At 54.1% G+C, this 15,455-nt stretch overlaps 1 protein-coding gene across 5 annotated transcripts in view; it reads right to left on the bottom strand.

Annotated features, from left to right (window-relative positions):
* ITGAD (integrin subunit alpha D) overlaps window positions 1-15,455 on the bottom strand; it is a 36,701-nt gene that overhangs the window by 7,819 nt on the left and 13,427 nt on the right. For 4 of the 5 annotated variants that reach the window (XM_064362686.1, XM_064362683.1, XM_064362685.1 and 1 more), the window contains 16 exons: window positions 13,453-13,606; window positions 13,205-13,355; window positions 12,627-12,700; window positions 10,723-10,852; window positions 10,222-10,364; window positions 9,901-10,041; window positions 9,601-9,813; window positions 7,781-7,911; window positions 7,494-7,651; window positions 5,368-5,522; window positions 4,984-5,115; window positions 3,113-3,186; window positions 2,744-2,885; window positions 1,196-1,312; window positions 1,005-1,084; window positions 822-905 (listed from right to left, as the gene is read on the bottom strand). In XM_064362686.1, coding sequence (XP_064218756.1) covers window positions 822-905; window positions 1,005-1,084; window positions 1,196-1,312; window positions 2,744-2,885; window positions 3,113-3,186; window positions 4,984-5,115; window positions 5,368-5,522; window positions 7,494-7,651; window positions 7,781-7,911; window positions 9,601-9,813; window positions 9,901-10,041; window positions 10,222-10,364; window positions 10,723-10,852; window positions 12,627-12,700; window positions 13,205-13,355; window positions 13,453-13,606 — 2,079 coding nt within the window. The remainder of the gene's footprint in view (window positions 1-821; window positions 906-1,004; window positions 1,085-1,195; window positions 1,313-2,743; window positions 2,886-3,112; window positions 3,187-4,983; window positions 5,116-5,367; window positions 5,523-7,493; window positions 7,652-7,780; window positions 7,912-9,600; window positions 9,814-9,900; window positions 10,042-10,221; window positions 10,365-10,722; window positions 10,853-12,626; window positions 12,701-13,204; window positions 13,356-13,452; window positions 13,607-15,455) is intronic. The other variant, XM_064362684.1, reaches the window with a different exon arrangement.

The following is a 15,455-nucleotide window of genomic DNA, read 5'->3' as shown; positions in this document are numbered from 1 at the left end:
TACTGTACTGGATATTGTAGGCAATTGTAACACAATGGAAAGTATTTGTGTCTAGACATTTTAAAAAAGGCAATGAGTTGCACTATAATGTTACAACTGCTATGACATCACTAGGTGATAGGAATTTTTCAGCTCCATTATAATTTTAGGAGACCGTTGTCATAAATGTGGGTCCATCGTTGACAGAAACTTTTTTTTTTTTTGAGACAGAATCTTGCTCTGTTGCCCAGGCTGGGGTGCAGTGGCACAATCTCAGCTCACTGCAGCTTCCACTTCCTGGTTTAAGAGATTCTCCTGCCTCAGCCTCCCGAGCAGCTGAGATTACAGGCACGTGCCACCACGCCCAGCTTTTTTTTTTTTTTTTAGACAGTCTTGCTCTGTCACACAGGCTGGAGTGCAGTGGTATAATCTTGGCTCACCGCAACCTCTGCCTCCCAGATTCAAGTAATTCTCCTCCCTCAGCCTCCCAAGTAGCTGGGATTACAGGCATGTGCCACCACACCCAGTTAATTAATTTTGTATTTTTAGGAGAGACGGGGCTTCACCATGTTGGCCAGGCTGGTCTGGAATTCCTGACCTCAGGTGATCCACCTGCCTCAGCCTCCCAAAGTGCTGTGATTACAGGCGTGAGCCACAGCACGCAGCTCAGAAACATCTTTATGCAGCATAAACATCATTATATATGGCTTTTCACCCACAAAGCCGTCCCGAAACAGGAGAGCTTAGATGTACATCATTGGAAGAACAGCTTGGGACTCAGAGGGAGGTACCAGATGTAGAGGAAGGCCAGAGGGCCAAGGGGAGGGCCAGGGACTGGGCACCTGCTGATCACGGTGTAGACCTCATACTTCACTGGGAGCTCCAGCTGGAAGGTGGCCTTGCTGCTTGAAGCCTTATTGTTCTCACTGGAGAAAGAGAGGGAGGACCAATAGGAAGGAATCCAGGAGAGGGATGTCTAGCCGGGGCATGAGATGGAGGGTGGGGGACCCCTGGCCTGGACCCACCTGCTTGCGCTGGCCCTCATCAGCATCCTGTCTCCTAGGGTGGCCTTGTAGGAGACATCAAATGTGACTATGAAGGTGCCCTGAGGGAAGAAGGAGGAAGGAATGGAGATAAAAAGAAGGCCATGGGGGAGTGAGGGACAGATGGGGACAAGGGAGGAGGGTGGGGATGGGGACTTTGGGGAGGCACTGACGTTAGAGCCCTCGTGAAAGATGGGGTGGTTGACGCTGCAGCGGCTGCTCCTCAGTCCCTCATTCTCAGTGGGCACTGCCTCACATGCCAGGCGCAGGGCGCATTGATGGGGCTGCTTCTAGAGGAGTTGAATGAATTTTAAAAAGTTACCCACATGCATGTGTGGGCTTGATACGCAGCAGTGGTGGCGCTGCAGAGCAGCAGGAAAAAGGACAGACTTTTCTTTTCTTTTTTGAGATGGAATCTCACTCTTGTCACCCAGGCTGGAGTGCAATGGTATGATCTTGGTTCACTGCAACCTCCGCCTCCCAGGTTCAAGCAATTCTCCTGCCTCAGCCTCTCAAGTAGCTGGGATTATAGGCGCCTGACACCACACCCAGCTAATATTTTTGTATTTTTAGTAGAGATGGGGTTTCACCGTATTGGCCAGGCTGATCTCAAACCCCTAACCTCAGATGATCTGCCCACCTTGGCCTCCCAAAATGCTAGAATTACAGTCATTAGCCACCAAGCCTGGCCAAAGACAGACTTTTCAATCAATTTCCATCAATGCCAGGAAAATGGACTCATACCAAGAAAAAAAAAAAAGAATAAGAAGAAAAATAAAGAACAAGAGGAGGAGGAGGAGGAGAATGAAGAAAGAAGAAAAAGAAATTGGATCCCTACCTCACTCCATAAATTAAAATAAATTCCAAATAGATTAAAGACTTAAATGTGAAAAAGCAAAATGATGAAGCATTTGGAAAATAATATAGGGAGCTATTTTTATAACCTGGAAATGTTTTTTAAACAAGACCCACACACAGAAACAATATGGTCAGGCACAGTGGCTCACATCTGTAATCTCAGCACTTTGGGAGGCTGAGGTAGGAGGATTACTTGAGCCAGGAGTTTGAGACCAGCCTGGGAAGCATGGTGAAACCCTGTCTCTAAAAAATAAATAAGTAAGTAAAATAAAAAATAAAAAATTAGCTGGGGGTGGTGGCATGCACCTGTAGTCCCAGCTACTCAGGAGGCTGTGGTGGGAGGATTGCTTGAGCCCAGGACGTCTAGGCTGCAGTGAATGGTCATTGTGCCGCTGCACTCCAGCCTGGGTGACAGAGTGAGACTCTGTCTCAAAAAAAAGAGAGAAAGAGAGAGGGAAGGAAGGGAGGGAGGAGGGGAGGGAAGGAGGGATCGAGTGAAGGAGAGGGAAATACAAGGAAATGATGACCACAAAGTCAGAATAATAATGACCTTTGGGGAGAGAGTGGATCTGTGATGGGGAAAGACACACGGGGAGAAGGTACTGGGGATGCTAGCAGTGATTTATTTCTAGACCTGGATGTTAACTCTATGGTTTGTTTAATATTATTCATTAAACTGTACATATGCTTTATGCACTTTCTCTCTGTCTGTGTGTGTGTGTGTGTGTGTGTGTGTGTGTGTGTGTGAGAGAGAGAGAGAGAGAGCGCATATCACAGAAGAATTTTAAAGAACATTCTATAACTCCCAGGTCTGCAGGGCAGGAGAGAGGCCCCCTCCCACTAGAGCCCACAACAGTTGTTACCTGGGCTCTGGACACATGTCGGTGGGACAGCCCAGCTGGGTAGTAGAGGCTGACCACAGTCCCATAGGAATCCTCCCCCGCGTTCCACACGGTCACGATCACGTTGAGCTCCAGGGACCGCCCCACGGTCAGAGTCTGCAGGCTAAGGGGGAAGGATGAGGCTGGGAGTGGGACTCCACTGGAAATTGGCAGGAACTGGGAAGGGCAAGACAGGACCTTGGGAACTCCAGGGCTCTGGGCTGATAACATCCCAGGCAACATGACTTTTGTTAGAAAGACAGCCAGAGAGCAGCACAAGCACTTCTCATCCCAGGAGGGCTGGGGACTTGGAAGCTCGAGGGTCTGGATATGAAAGGTGTCACAGCTCACCCTGAGAAGCTGAGGGTGATACCCAGGTCCCCTTCACAGAGGTCATCTTGCCCACAGGTCTTCTCAAAGGGGAGCTGCGGCAAAACAGTATATTCTGTTCCCATCTTACATCTTAGTCTTTCTCCAAGCTCCTCGTTGGAAGCACCCACCAACATTGAGCATTACTAAGCCGCTGCCCCCAGGACTTTGCTGGACACCAATGAGGGGCAGAAGTGTGGTTTGGAGGTTGGTATATGAGAAAGATAAAACAAGATCCTTGGCTTCAAGGGACATAAAGTTCAGTGAGTCACTTCCAGCTCATCCCGGAACATTTATTCCACAAACATTCTTAAGTGCCAATAACTGGTCAGGTTCTGGGTTGGGTGGGGGCTGGGGGAAGGTGGAAATGCCAGGAATTCCCCATGGTTCCTGTAAGGCTGGTAGCGTCGCCAGGAGCTCACGCACACCCCCCACCACTTCCCTCGCCGGGAGCTCGGACGCTCCCCACTCCCTCGCGGAGAGCTTGGACACACCCCCTCCCCTCTTGGGGAGCTCGGGCACACCCCCTCCCCTCGCCGGGAGCTCGGACACACCTCCTTCCCTTGCCAGGAGCTCGCACACAACCCCCGCACTGGGAGCCCAGGGAAAAAAAGCCCCGCCAGGACCTACCTGATACCATTTTGTCCAATCCAGGCCCCACTCCCTGCCTGCCATTTTATCTTTCTGCCTACCATTTTGTCCTATCTGGGCCCCACTCCCTGCCTGCCATTTTGTCTTCCTGCCTACCATTTTGTCCTGTCTAGGCCCCACTCCCCGCCATTTTGTCCCACTCACCTTGAGCACAACCAATCAAACGCCTCCACTCCCTATAAAACCCCACGTCTAACAGGAGTCCGCGTGACTTCTCCGGCCCTTCCTGTGAACCTCACCCGGGAGCCCAAATAAAACCCTTCGCATTGGATTATTTTCATGCTGGCCTCAGTTTCTTCGTTTTATCCTCGGCTAGAACAGACCTTACAGTTCCTATGCTCAAGGAAACTACAGTTCCAGGACAGTCTCAAAAGTAGATGCAGATGGTTATAACAGCTGTGTGGCATCTGCTGTGTCACCACCTTGGTTTAACAGGGACCAGGGAAGGGGCAGCAGCTGCTGAGTGTGGTCTTCAGAAGAGAGGGAGGTGAGGCTGGAGCTTCAGAGGATAGAGGGGCAGAGAAGGCAGAAGGCAGTGTTTTCCAAATGAGAAGCGAAACAGGGACAAAGGCACAGAGGTGGGAATGAGAAAACGGGAGGGATCTGGGAATGAATGAGTCTGTGCTGGGAAAAAGTGGGAACCGCCTGGGATGTGTGCAGGGCCTGGGGACGTGGGTGAGGTGGGAACAGGGCCTAAGGCCAGAAGGGACAGCGAGGCTGGTGCATTTATGAAAGTGTGTCTAGTGATGGGGAGTGGGATTCCATTAAGCCAGAGAGGCCAGGATGCCAAGTCAGAGAGGGCATCAGAAGGAAGGACTGAGGTCTTTGTAAATGCAAGGGAGGTTATGCAGGGGGGTGAAGAGCCCAGACGTGCATTTTAGACCAACTGACTCTAGCTCCTCTGTGGAAAGTGGGTGGGAGGGTGCAAGAATAGGTATGGGAACCACTTCATCTCACGACTCTGGGAGAGAATTGGGGGGTGGGGGAAAGGCAGCAGCTGGGGCCAGGAAGAGAACAGGGTAGACTTCAGGCCAGTCCTGGAGTCAGAACCCCCAGGCCTGGATGTGAGGAGGAGGGGAGAGGCTGGAGCCAGGTCTCTGGACGGATGTGGTTGGTGGGTGATTGGGAGCTACAGTGGATTCATAAGCACATGGAGACACAATGAGGTCAGCACATCCCTGGGGCTCCATCGGAAGACTCACAGGAGCAGTGAAGAGGTCTTGTGAGCCCGCGGCCAGCACGGGGCGAAGGTTCTTGGGGGAGGGGATGGGCTCTCTCAGCAGGGAGAAGTTGAGGCGCAGAATGATGGGGCTCACTACATCCTCCACGCAATCCTGAGGGAGAACAGGCTTCAAGAACCCCCTGCCCTCTCCACGCTCCACCGCAAGGCCTCCTCCACTGCATCCACTCCCTCTGCCCTGACAGTGCCCCATCCAAGCCTTGGAGCCGGGTCTTCCTGCCGCAACTTTCCTCTCTCCAGCCCCACCATCCTAACCCTTCCCACCTCACTCAGCGGAGAACCGGGCTGCTCCAGGCCAGCTTTGGGTTCCTCCTCCCTCCCCTTTCCCAGAACCTAAAGTCCTCACTGGCAAAAGCAGTTTCAGGGTTTCACAGTGAACCCCCAGTCCCAGGGTTTTTCTTCGAGTCAAAGTTCGGTTCTTGGTCTCATCGAAAATGGCGCGAGAAGTCAGATGGCCTGGGTCCAGTGCCAGCTCATACCTGATGGAGCTTTGGATGTCACCTGAAGTGCAGAAGTGGAAAATGAAAAGGCAGGAATAACCCAGAATGCTCTGTTTTGATTTATTTGTTCATGCAGTACATCTTTGCCGGACAGTTCTACGGGCCGTGAACTGTACCACATGCTGGGGATACATGCAGAGAAGATAGATGGACAGATAGATGATGGACGGATGGATGGGTGGATGGATGGTGGATAGATGGATAATAGATAAATAGAGGATAGGTTACATAGGTGATAGATTAGATAGATAGATGATAGATTTGGTAGATAGATTGGATGGGTGATAGATTAGATAGATAGATGACAGATAATAGGTGATAGATTGATAGATGATAGATTAGATAGGTGATAGATTAGATAGCTAGATGATAGATAATAAATAGGTGATAGACTGATAGGTAGATGATAGATTACATAGATGATAGATTACATAGATAATAGGTGATAGATTGGTAGATAGATTAGATAGGTGATAGATTAGATTGATAAATGATAGATAATAAATAGGTGATAGACTGGTAGGTAGATGATAGATTAGATAGATAGTAGAGATATGATAGATTTGGTAGATAGATGGTAGATTAGCTAGCCAGATATGGCCCCTGCTCTCATGAACCTCACAATCTAAGAAAGAAGCCAAGCACATGGGCGGTGATGTCACAGCATGATCCGTGTGAGGGGAGGCTCTCCTGTGGTTCTAAGGAGAACACACTCGCTGGACCTGGCCAGGCTGCCTCCTGGATGGACCATGGCTAAGCAGCCATCCGGAGGATGAGCAGGAGCCAGGTGAGGAGTGGGGAGACCGTCTGAGACCGTACAGGACCGTGAGAACAGGGCCTAAGACCAGAAAGGAGATCAAGGCTGGCACATTTATGAAAAGCGTGCCTAGTGAGGGGAGTGGCATGCGGCAAGGCCAGAGAGGCCAGGAGGCCAAGTCAGAGAGGGGATCAGAGGGAAGGACTGGGGTCTTTGTGAATGCAAGGTGGGGCTACGCAGGGGAGTGAGGAGCCCAGATTTACATTTTAGGACCAGCTGACTCTAGTTCCTCATGGAAAGTGGGTGGGAGGGTGCAAGAATAGCTGTGGGAACTGCTTCATGTCATGACTCTGGTGTTGGTGGGAGATAATTGGGGGCTGCGGGAAGGCAGTGGCTGGGGCCTGGGGGAAGGCAGTGGCTGGGGCCTGGGGGAAGGCAGTGGCTGGGGGCTGGGGGAAGGCAGTGGCTGGGGCCTGGGGGAAGGCAGTGGCTGGGGGCCGGGGGAAGGCAGTGGCTGGGGGCTGGGGGAAGGCAGTGGCTGGGGGCGGGGGGAAGGCAGTGGTTGGGGGCTACGGGAAGGCAGTGGCTGGGGGCTATGGGAAGGCAGTGGCTGGGGGCTGGGGGAAGGCAGTGGCTGGGGGCTGGGGGAAGGCAGTGGCTGGGGGCCGGGGGAAGGCAGTGGCTGGGGGCTGGGGGAAGGCAGTGGCTGGGGCCTGGGGGAAGGCAGTGGCTGGGGCCTGGGGGAAGGCAGTGGCTGGGGGCTACGGGAAGGCAGTGGCTGGGGCCTGGGGGAAGGCAGTGGCTGGGGCCTGGGGGAAGGCAGTGGCTGGGGGCTGGGGGAAGGCAGTGGCTGGGGCCTGGGGGAAGGCAGTGGCTGGGGGCTGGGGGAAGGCAGTGGCTGGGGCCTAGGGGAAGGCAGTGGCTGGGGGCCGGGGGAAGGCAGTGGCTGGGGGCCGGGGGAAGGCAGTGGCTGGGGGCCGGGGGAAGGCAGCGGCTGGGGTCCGAGAGAAAACTGGTTGGACTTTAGGTCAGCCCTGGAGATGGACCCACAGGCCTGGGTGTGAGGAGGAGGGGGGAGAATGAGCCAGGTTTCTGGCACAAGTGGTGAGTGGATGTGGAGGTGAGATTGGATTTCTGGGCCCATCCCATCTCAGGATGGCATTGGGACTCCTAATAGAATGAGAGCCCAGGGCCCCCTTTACTGGGGAAACGCACCTAGCTGGTCGAATGTGCTTTTGTGGATGGTGAGACAGACGTTGGCATCCCCCGCTTCCAGGGTGCTGGGCCCCTCTTTCCAGCACCGGTACACAGCCTTGGCCACCTCCACAGGGCTGAATCTCATGGCCACCCCTACTTTTAGCACCGGCAGACTCCTGAGGGGCAGGAAAGGGCAGGGGGGAGGACAGGACACTGGCTTCTGGGAGGAGAACGAGGCTGGGGGTGTGGGCAGCACCAGTAAATCAGACACAGAGGGCAAGGGCGGGAAGTTGAGGAGTTGCTACCTGAGCAGGACCACCTGGCCCCGGGCCCCCACCGCCAGGTCCACCAGTCCATCCTGGGTGAGGTCCTGACCCCCGCTCAGCGCCTGCCCAAAATACTGCAGCCTGGGGGAGAGCTGGGAGCCCGCGATCCGCTGGCCAGAAGAGAAAAGGGTGAATCAGGCTGGAAGGCTGGGGAAGAACTTGGAGATAAGTAACAAGGGGAATACGGAGGTAGGGCCGCGGGGGAAGGACAGAAGGGGTGAGGTGTGAACAGATGTCACCAAGAAGAGTCTGAAAAGAGGAGGTAGGGGTGGGGAGATGGTTGCTAAGAAAGAGATGTAGGAGTGGAGATTGGAAGGGTGTCCTGGTGACCCGAGTGTCATTCATTCAGTCAGTCTCTAGTCCAATTCTGACTCCTCCACCTCTGAGCCACGAGGCAGGGGGCAAGGACTCAATCTTTCTGTGCCTCGGTTTCCTCATCTTTCCAGCGATCTGCTGGCCAGAGAGAGACAGGAGAGGCGGAAGCCAAAGGGAGGCGATGGGAAAGGTTTGAGAAGAGAGATTTGGAAAAGAGATTGTGGTGAAAGAGGATCTGAAGATAGAAATTGGGAAGGAGAGATAAAGGGATAGAAATTGAAAGCAAATACGGCCAGGTGTGGTGGCTCACACCTGTAATCCCAGCACTTTGAGAGGCCGAGGTGGGCAGATCACCTGAGGTCAGGAGTTCGAGACCAGCCTAGCCAACATGGTGAAACCCCTTCTCTACTAAAAATATAAAAATTAGGCCAGGCACGGTGGCTCACGCCTGTAATCCCAGCACTTTGGGAGGCCGAGGCGGGTGGATCACGAGGTCAAGAGATCGAGACCATCCTGGTCAACATGGTGAAACCCCGTCTCTACTAAAAATACAAAAAAATTAGCTGGGCACGGTGGCATGTGCCTGTAATCCCAGCTACTCAGGAGGCTGAGGCAGGAGAATTGCCTGAACCCAGGAGGTGGAGGTTGCAGTGAGCTGAGATCGCGCCATTGCACTCCAGCCTGGGTAACAAGAGTGAAACTCCGTCTCAAAAAAAAACAAAAAACAAAACAAAACAAAAATATATATATATATATATAAATTAGCCAGGCGTGGTGGCAGGCGCCTGTAATCCCAGCTACGCGGAAGACTGAGGCAGGAGAATCGCTTGAACCCAGGAGGTGGAGGTTGCAGTGAGCCAAGATTTCACCACTGCACTCCAGGCTGGCTGACAGAGTGAGACTCTCTCTCAAAAAAAAAAAAAAAAAAAAAAAAAGCAAATGGGGTAAGGACCTCAGGAGCCCCTAAACAGAGAAGGGAGCTCTCTGGGTCCAGCCCGTCATGAGGGTGCAGGTTGGTGATGAAATAAGAGCCTAACAATTGGTGTATAACAGATTCGTGTACTTGACACTGGTTAGGTCACTCGTGAACATTCAGCGAGTGCGGTGCTGGGGGCCTTAGCACTCTCACTGTTATTTCTACAAGAAGCCTAAGGAGTTGGTTTTATAGGAAGAAACTAAGGCTGACAGAGACTGTCAGTCACCTGCGGTAGGTCACGCAGCTCAGGATGGCTGGCCAGGCCAGGGATTTGAACTGGTCTCTGACCTCAAAACCTGCTCTCCTAACCATTAAACTGCCCACACAGTTGGAAGGCTTTCTGGAACAAAGGAGAGAAAAGAGGTGATTTGTGATTAGCTGACGAATCACTAAAACAAGGAAGGGAATGGTGACAGAGACAGGAGGCTGCCTTCAGTGAACTCATGACACAGGAAGGAGCTGGGACTAGAAGTGGCTGAAGACGTGGGGAGGGGATGGGGGGCCTCACCTGGCTGTGGGAGGGGCTGATGCTGGATCCCGAGGCTCCGGGAAACAGGTAGACAGCACCCAGATTCTCCTGCTCTCCCGGGGCCCCGATGGCCACATCCGTCAGCTTGTCCCCATTCACGTCCCCCAGCACTGTCAGGGCTGCTCCAAAGCGGCCCCAGGGGTGGCCCTGCTCCCCTCGGAGAACAGCGTCACACTGCCACCGCACGCTCTGCTGAACACAAGCAGTGTCAGGCCCAACCCGGGCGACCCCTCCACCCACACCAGACCCCACCCAGCCCAGGTCCCATAGGCCACTCACCCCCCTGGGCAACGGGCACACGGACACCTGGCCCCCTCGGGTCTGCTCGTAGTAATGGGGGGCCCCGATGAGGATCAGGTCGGTGCTGCCATCGCTGTCCATGTCCACGGAGCAGAGGGAGGCCCCAAAGTAGGAGCCGACCTGGAGGGCAGAGGCTGGGTCGCGCTGCCTGCCCCGCCAGAGGCAGCCCTGAGGGCCAGGTCCTGCCTCTCCCCAGGTACCAGGACCTCCCCAAAGGCCCCCAAAGCCCCTCCCTCCTCTCCTCTGCCCCGATCACTTCCCACACCCTCATCTTCGCCTCTGGCTCCCACCACGCCCAACCTGGGTCCCCGTGACTTCAGCCTTCATCCTCCATCGCCTGGACACCTGGGTGAAGATGACGGCTTTCCCGGTGTGCTGGTAGCGGGGGGCCCCCAGGACGAGGCTCTGTACCCCCTTCCACAGAGCCAGCTGGGTGGAGTAACCTGAGAGGTCCAGGCCTCAGCACAAAGGCCCTCATCCCCCTTCCCAGAACCCTGGACCACATCGCAGCCAGCACAGCCCCCATCCTTCCTCCCCAGAACCCTGGACCTCACCCCAGCCAGCCCAGTTCCCATCCCCCACTCCCCAGAACCCTGGACCCCACTCCAGCCAGCACAGCCCCCATCCCCCTTCCCCAGAACCGTGGACCCCAGCCTGGGCAGCGCAGCCCCCATCCCCCCTCCTCAGAAGCCTGGACCCCCACCCCGGGCAGCATAGCCCCCATCCCCCTTCCCCAGAACCCTGGACCCCAGCCTGGGCAGCGCATCTCCCACCTGTCCCCAGCCCCTGGCCATTTCTCACCCAGGTAAGAGTCCCTCACGTCCACATTCTCCTGAGACATGTTGATGAAGGTGGGGTTCATATTTGGGGGGTACAGGAAGGCACCTCCAGACCAGCTGAAGCTCCCCACAGCCCCCAGGACGGGGCCATCCTGGGAAGAAAGGATTCCAGGGCTGAGCAGAGGCCAGAGCAGGAAGACAGCGTGTCCCGGAGATAGGCCTGCTGCCCGTGCCTCTCACAGTCTGGGCTTTCCTTGTCTTCCCAGCCCTCACCAGCAGCCTCTGGGCCTCTGCCTGTCCCCACAGCCACTGCTCCACCAGCCCCATCCCCTCTCACTCACTGCCCTGTCTGCCCCCCTCCGTGCTCATCACTTCCCCTCTCTCTCCTGTCCCCAGTCCCAGGCCTCCTCAAACCCAAATGTGCAGCCACCCCCTCTGGAAAACCATCTCCAAGGCCTTATGGTGGCACCTAGGACCCTTCCCTGTCAAACCCATGGAGCCTCCCTCTGTTCCAAAGTACATCAAGCCTATGGTCTGGACACCTCCCTCCCCTTCTCCTCCTCTGGGACTCTGCTCATTTTCCCTCTCTGGAAGAGTCAACTTCATTTTTTTTTTTAAGACAGGCTGTTGCTCTGCCACGCAGGTCTGTGGTGCAGTGGCACGATCATAGCTCACTGCAGTCTTGAACTCCTAGACTCACGTAATCCCCCCATCTCAGCCTTCTGAGTAGGTGAGACCACAGGCACATGCTACCACACCTGGCTAATTTTTTAAAATTTTTTGTAGAGAGAGAGTCTCACTATGTTTCCCAGGCTGGTCTTGGACTCCTGGCCTCAAGTGACCCTCCCACGTCAGCCTCCCACAGTGTTGGTATTACAGGTGTGAGTCACTATGGCTGGCAGGAAAAGTCAACCTCAATGTCACCTCCTCTGTGAGGGCTTCCTCAGCTCCTTCAGGGGGCCACAGGCATTTCCTCCTGGGTGTACTTCGTTTATTGCTCTTTTGAACTTTTGATATGGATAATTTAGAACACATACAGAAATAGAAATAAATGTATAATGAACCCCCAAGTACATGTGACTTATCTTCAGTATCAGTTCTTCTTGACCAATCTTGTTTGATTTCACCACTCCCTAGACACCCACAAATTACTCTGAAGCAAACCCATCTGGATCCTGAGACAGTCTTGTTTTGTCACCTAGGCTGGAGGGCAGTGGCATGATCTTGGCTCACTGCAACCTCTGCCTTCCGGGTTCAAGCGGTTCTCCCACCTGGGCCTCTCAAGTAGCTGGGATTACAGGCGCACGCCACCAGGCCTGGCTAATTTTTTTTATTTTTAGTAGAGATGGGGTTTTGCCATGTTGGCCAAGCTGGTCTTGAACTCCTGACCTCAAGTGATACCCCCCCTCTCAGCTTCCCAAAGTGCTGGGATTACAGGCATGAGCCACAGCGCCGGGCCCCATCTGGATCCTTTGAACACACTCACACTTTCAAACCAGGTCTTTAATTTCACCTGGTCCTTCTCAGCCTCCAACCCTCTCCTTCCAGGCTGCCCCGGCTCTCTCTCGCTGAGGACCCTGGCACTTGCTTTGTCCTGTGCCCAGAGCAGTCTCCCCTGATTCCTCTAGAGCCAGCCTTTTCCATCTCTGAGCCTCCTCTGGCCATCTCTCTCTCTACCCCCATGCCTAGTGCCATCTGAGGGGCTCATGCTTACTGTCTCCTCCACTAGAATATGTGATCCCTGAGAGCAACCCAGTCACCCTCCTCCCTGCTGTGCTCCTGGCCCCTAACACACAGCGTGGGGGCCTCTCCTTGGCAAAGGGGTGAATTTGAGGATGGGGTCTGCATCTGGCTCCCAGCCCCCAGCCAAGGGCAGGAGCAGAGTCGGTGTCCAAGAGCTGTGGATTGAGGGCAGGCTCTACCCACCATTGTAAGGGCTGCACTAAAGCCTTCTTGGGACATCTCGTGTTGGAAGGAGCTGCTTGCCTTGGACTGGGTTCCTGTGGGAAAACAGTTGAGTGAGTTCCCAGAAGCCATGAGACCATGAGGACTCAGAACACAGGGAGGAAAACATGATCTGGGGCTCGGGTTCCAGAGAGCAAATTTGAGTGCGCTGTGAACAGGAATGGCCCATCAAGACTGCGAGGGACAGGCTGGGAGTGGTGGCTCCCGCCTGTAATCCCAGCACTTTGGGAGGCCGAGGGCGCTGGATCACTTGAGATCAGGAGTTCGATAGCAGCCTGGCCAACAGGGCAAACCCCTTCCCCTACTAAAAATACAAAAATTAGCCAGCCATGGTGGTGCACACCTGTAATCCCAGCTACTTGGGAGGCTGAGACAGGAAAATTACTTGAACCCAGGAGGCAGAGGTTGCCGTGAGACGAGATAGCACCATTGCCCTCCAGCCTGGGGACAGAGTGAGACTCCGTCAAAAAATAAAAAAGACTCGGAACAATTGGGTGGGGACCTCCTTGGCTCCCAGGTGCACTGTTGCTTCCATTTACCCTCGACTGTAAAGATCTTCTCCTGCAGCTGCTGCTGGATGCTTCCGAGGGCTGCGAAGTTGTCTACCTTGAACACATGGTCCTGCGGAGGTGCTGAACCGATGGTGTTCAGCTCCTCCCTGGCGGTGGGTTTCTGGAAGGCGTTTCCCACCTGCAGCAGAAAGGCAGCTGAGGAGGGGGAGCCCAGCAGCCCCGCACCTGCTGGAGGTGCAGGCTGAGCCTGGGGCCAGGGTGAGGAGGAGGCGCACCCCGATCGCGTAGCGGATGATGCCAGCTTCCTCCGCCTGGGGGATGACGTCACTGTATTCCAGAGGATCTTTATACTTCTGCCCATCTGTGATGACAATGAGGATCTTCTTGGCACTTTTGCGGGCCCCGTTCTCATGATGAAATAGCTGTGTCCTGTCGGGGAAGAGAGGGAGATGATTCTACTGAGATGTGATTGACTCTGGAAGACATTGCTTGCCACGCTCTCATCTGAAAGGCTGGGGCATCCTGGTACCCTCATACTCTAAAGGCATGTTAAGGAAGTGATTTTGGTCATTTTGGGATTTTGTTGAGATGGAGTCTCACTCTGTTGCCCAGGCTTTGGAGTGCAGTGGCGCGATCTCAGCTCACTGCAACGTCCGCCTCCTGGGTTCAAGGGTTTCTCTGGCCTCAGCTTCCTGGGTAGATGGGGTTACAGGCACCCGCCCTCACACTGACTAATTTTTGTATTTTTAGTAGAGATGGGGTTTCACCATGTTGGCCAAGCTGGTCTCAAACTCCTGACAAGTGATCCACCCGCCTCAGCCTCCAAAGTGCTGGGATTACAGGCGTGAGCCATCGCACTCGACTAATTTAGCCATTTTTGAAAGCCACGCAAACCATAATTAGTCGGATCAATAATAAAAGAAGTCACATTCTTTGTTTCTAAAATTCTATCCACAGCTGAACTCTCTTCACCGGAGGCAGTGTGGTTCAGAGCAGGGGCTTTGGAGTCAGACACACCTGGGGCATGGGATTTAACCTCTCCCGGCCTCTGCCCCTCTCCATGCACAATGAGGATAATAACTGCACTGCAGCTGTCTCTAAAGACGGCCCCCAGTGGATCACACCTGGTTCCCTCCCACACTGAACCTGGCCTGGCTAAGTCCCACCCTCATCAGTAGCATGCGGTGGAAATGACATCATGCCAGTTACAGGTCTCAGAAGCCTTAGTTTCTTTTGCTTTTGCACTTTTGGGGCCCTGAGCCACAATAAGAGGAGTCCGGCTGCCCTGTTGGAGGCGCCCATAGAGTGGCCGCTTGGAGGAAGGTCACCTGGCATAAGAGGCCCAGCCGTCCCCACTGAGCCTGTCTTCCAGCCCATCCTGCCCAGGCACCAGACGCAGGAATGACGCTCTCTATGTGCCGGCTCAACAGCGGACCACAGTCATGTGAGAGACGCTCTGCAAGAACAGGAGATCCGCCCAGCTGAGCCCCAGGACCAAGAAAAATTATGAAGCATTGTGCTTAATCCACTTAACTTGGGGATGATGTGTTAGGCAACAGTAGATAACTGAAACGAGTAGTGTGGGTTATCCCCAGGCTTAAACGCCGCCAAGCTTTTACACTAATTAGATGGCAGCTGTAACAAACAATTAAAAATGTAACTATCAGCCGGGGCAGTGGCTCACGCCTGTAATCGCAGCACTTTGAGAGCCTGAAGCAGGTGGATCACGAGCTCAGGAGTTTGAGACCAGACTGACCAACATGGTGAAACCCCGTCTCCACTAAAAGTACAAAAATTAGCCGGGCAGGGTGGCGTGACCCTGTAATCCCAGCTACTAAGGAGGCTGAGGCAGGAGAATCGCTTGAACCCGGCAGGCAGAGGTTGCAGTGAGCCGAGATCGTGCCACTGCACTCCAGCCTGGGCGACAGAGCGAGACTCCATCTCAAAAGTAAATAAATAAATAACTATCTGCTCATGTAACTCTATAAACTCAGAGCAAATACACACAGGTTCCAAATATGATACTGGAAACAACCCAAATATCCGACACCGGGAAAGGGTCTAGCCAGTCGTGACCTAGCCTGTTAGCAGAAAAGCACACAGCTATTTCCAGCAGTAGGGGAGGCCGAGGCAGGAGGATCTTTTGAGGCCCGGAGTTGAAGACCAGCCTGGGCAACAGAGCAAGACCCTGTCTCTACAAAAACTGTTTTGAAAAATTAACCAGATGTGGTGGCATGCGCCTATGGTCCCAACTCGGGAGGCTGAGGCGGGATGATTG

This window comes from Aotus nancymaae, unplaced genomic scaffold (assembly GCF_030222135.1).
Source record: "Aotus nancymaae isolate 86718 unplaced genomic scaffold, 86718_ANA_hifiasm-v0.15.2.pri h1tg000049l, whole genome shotgun sequence".
Classification (NCBI taxonomy): Eukaryota; Metazoa; Chordata; class Mammalia; order Primates; family Aotidae; genus Aotus; species Aotus nancymaae.
This window is presented reverse-complemented; position numbering and strand designations above follow the sequence as displayed.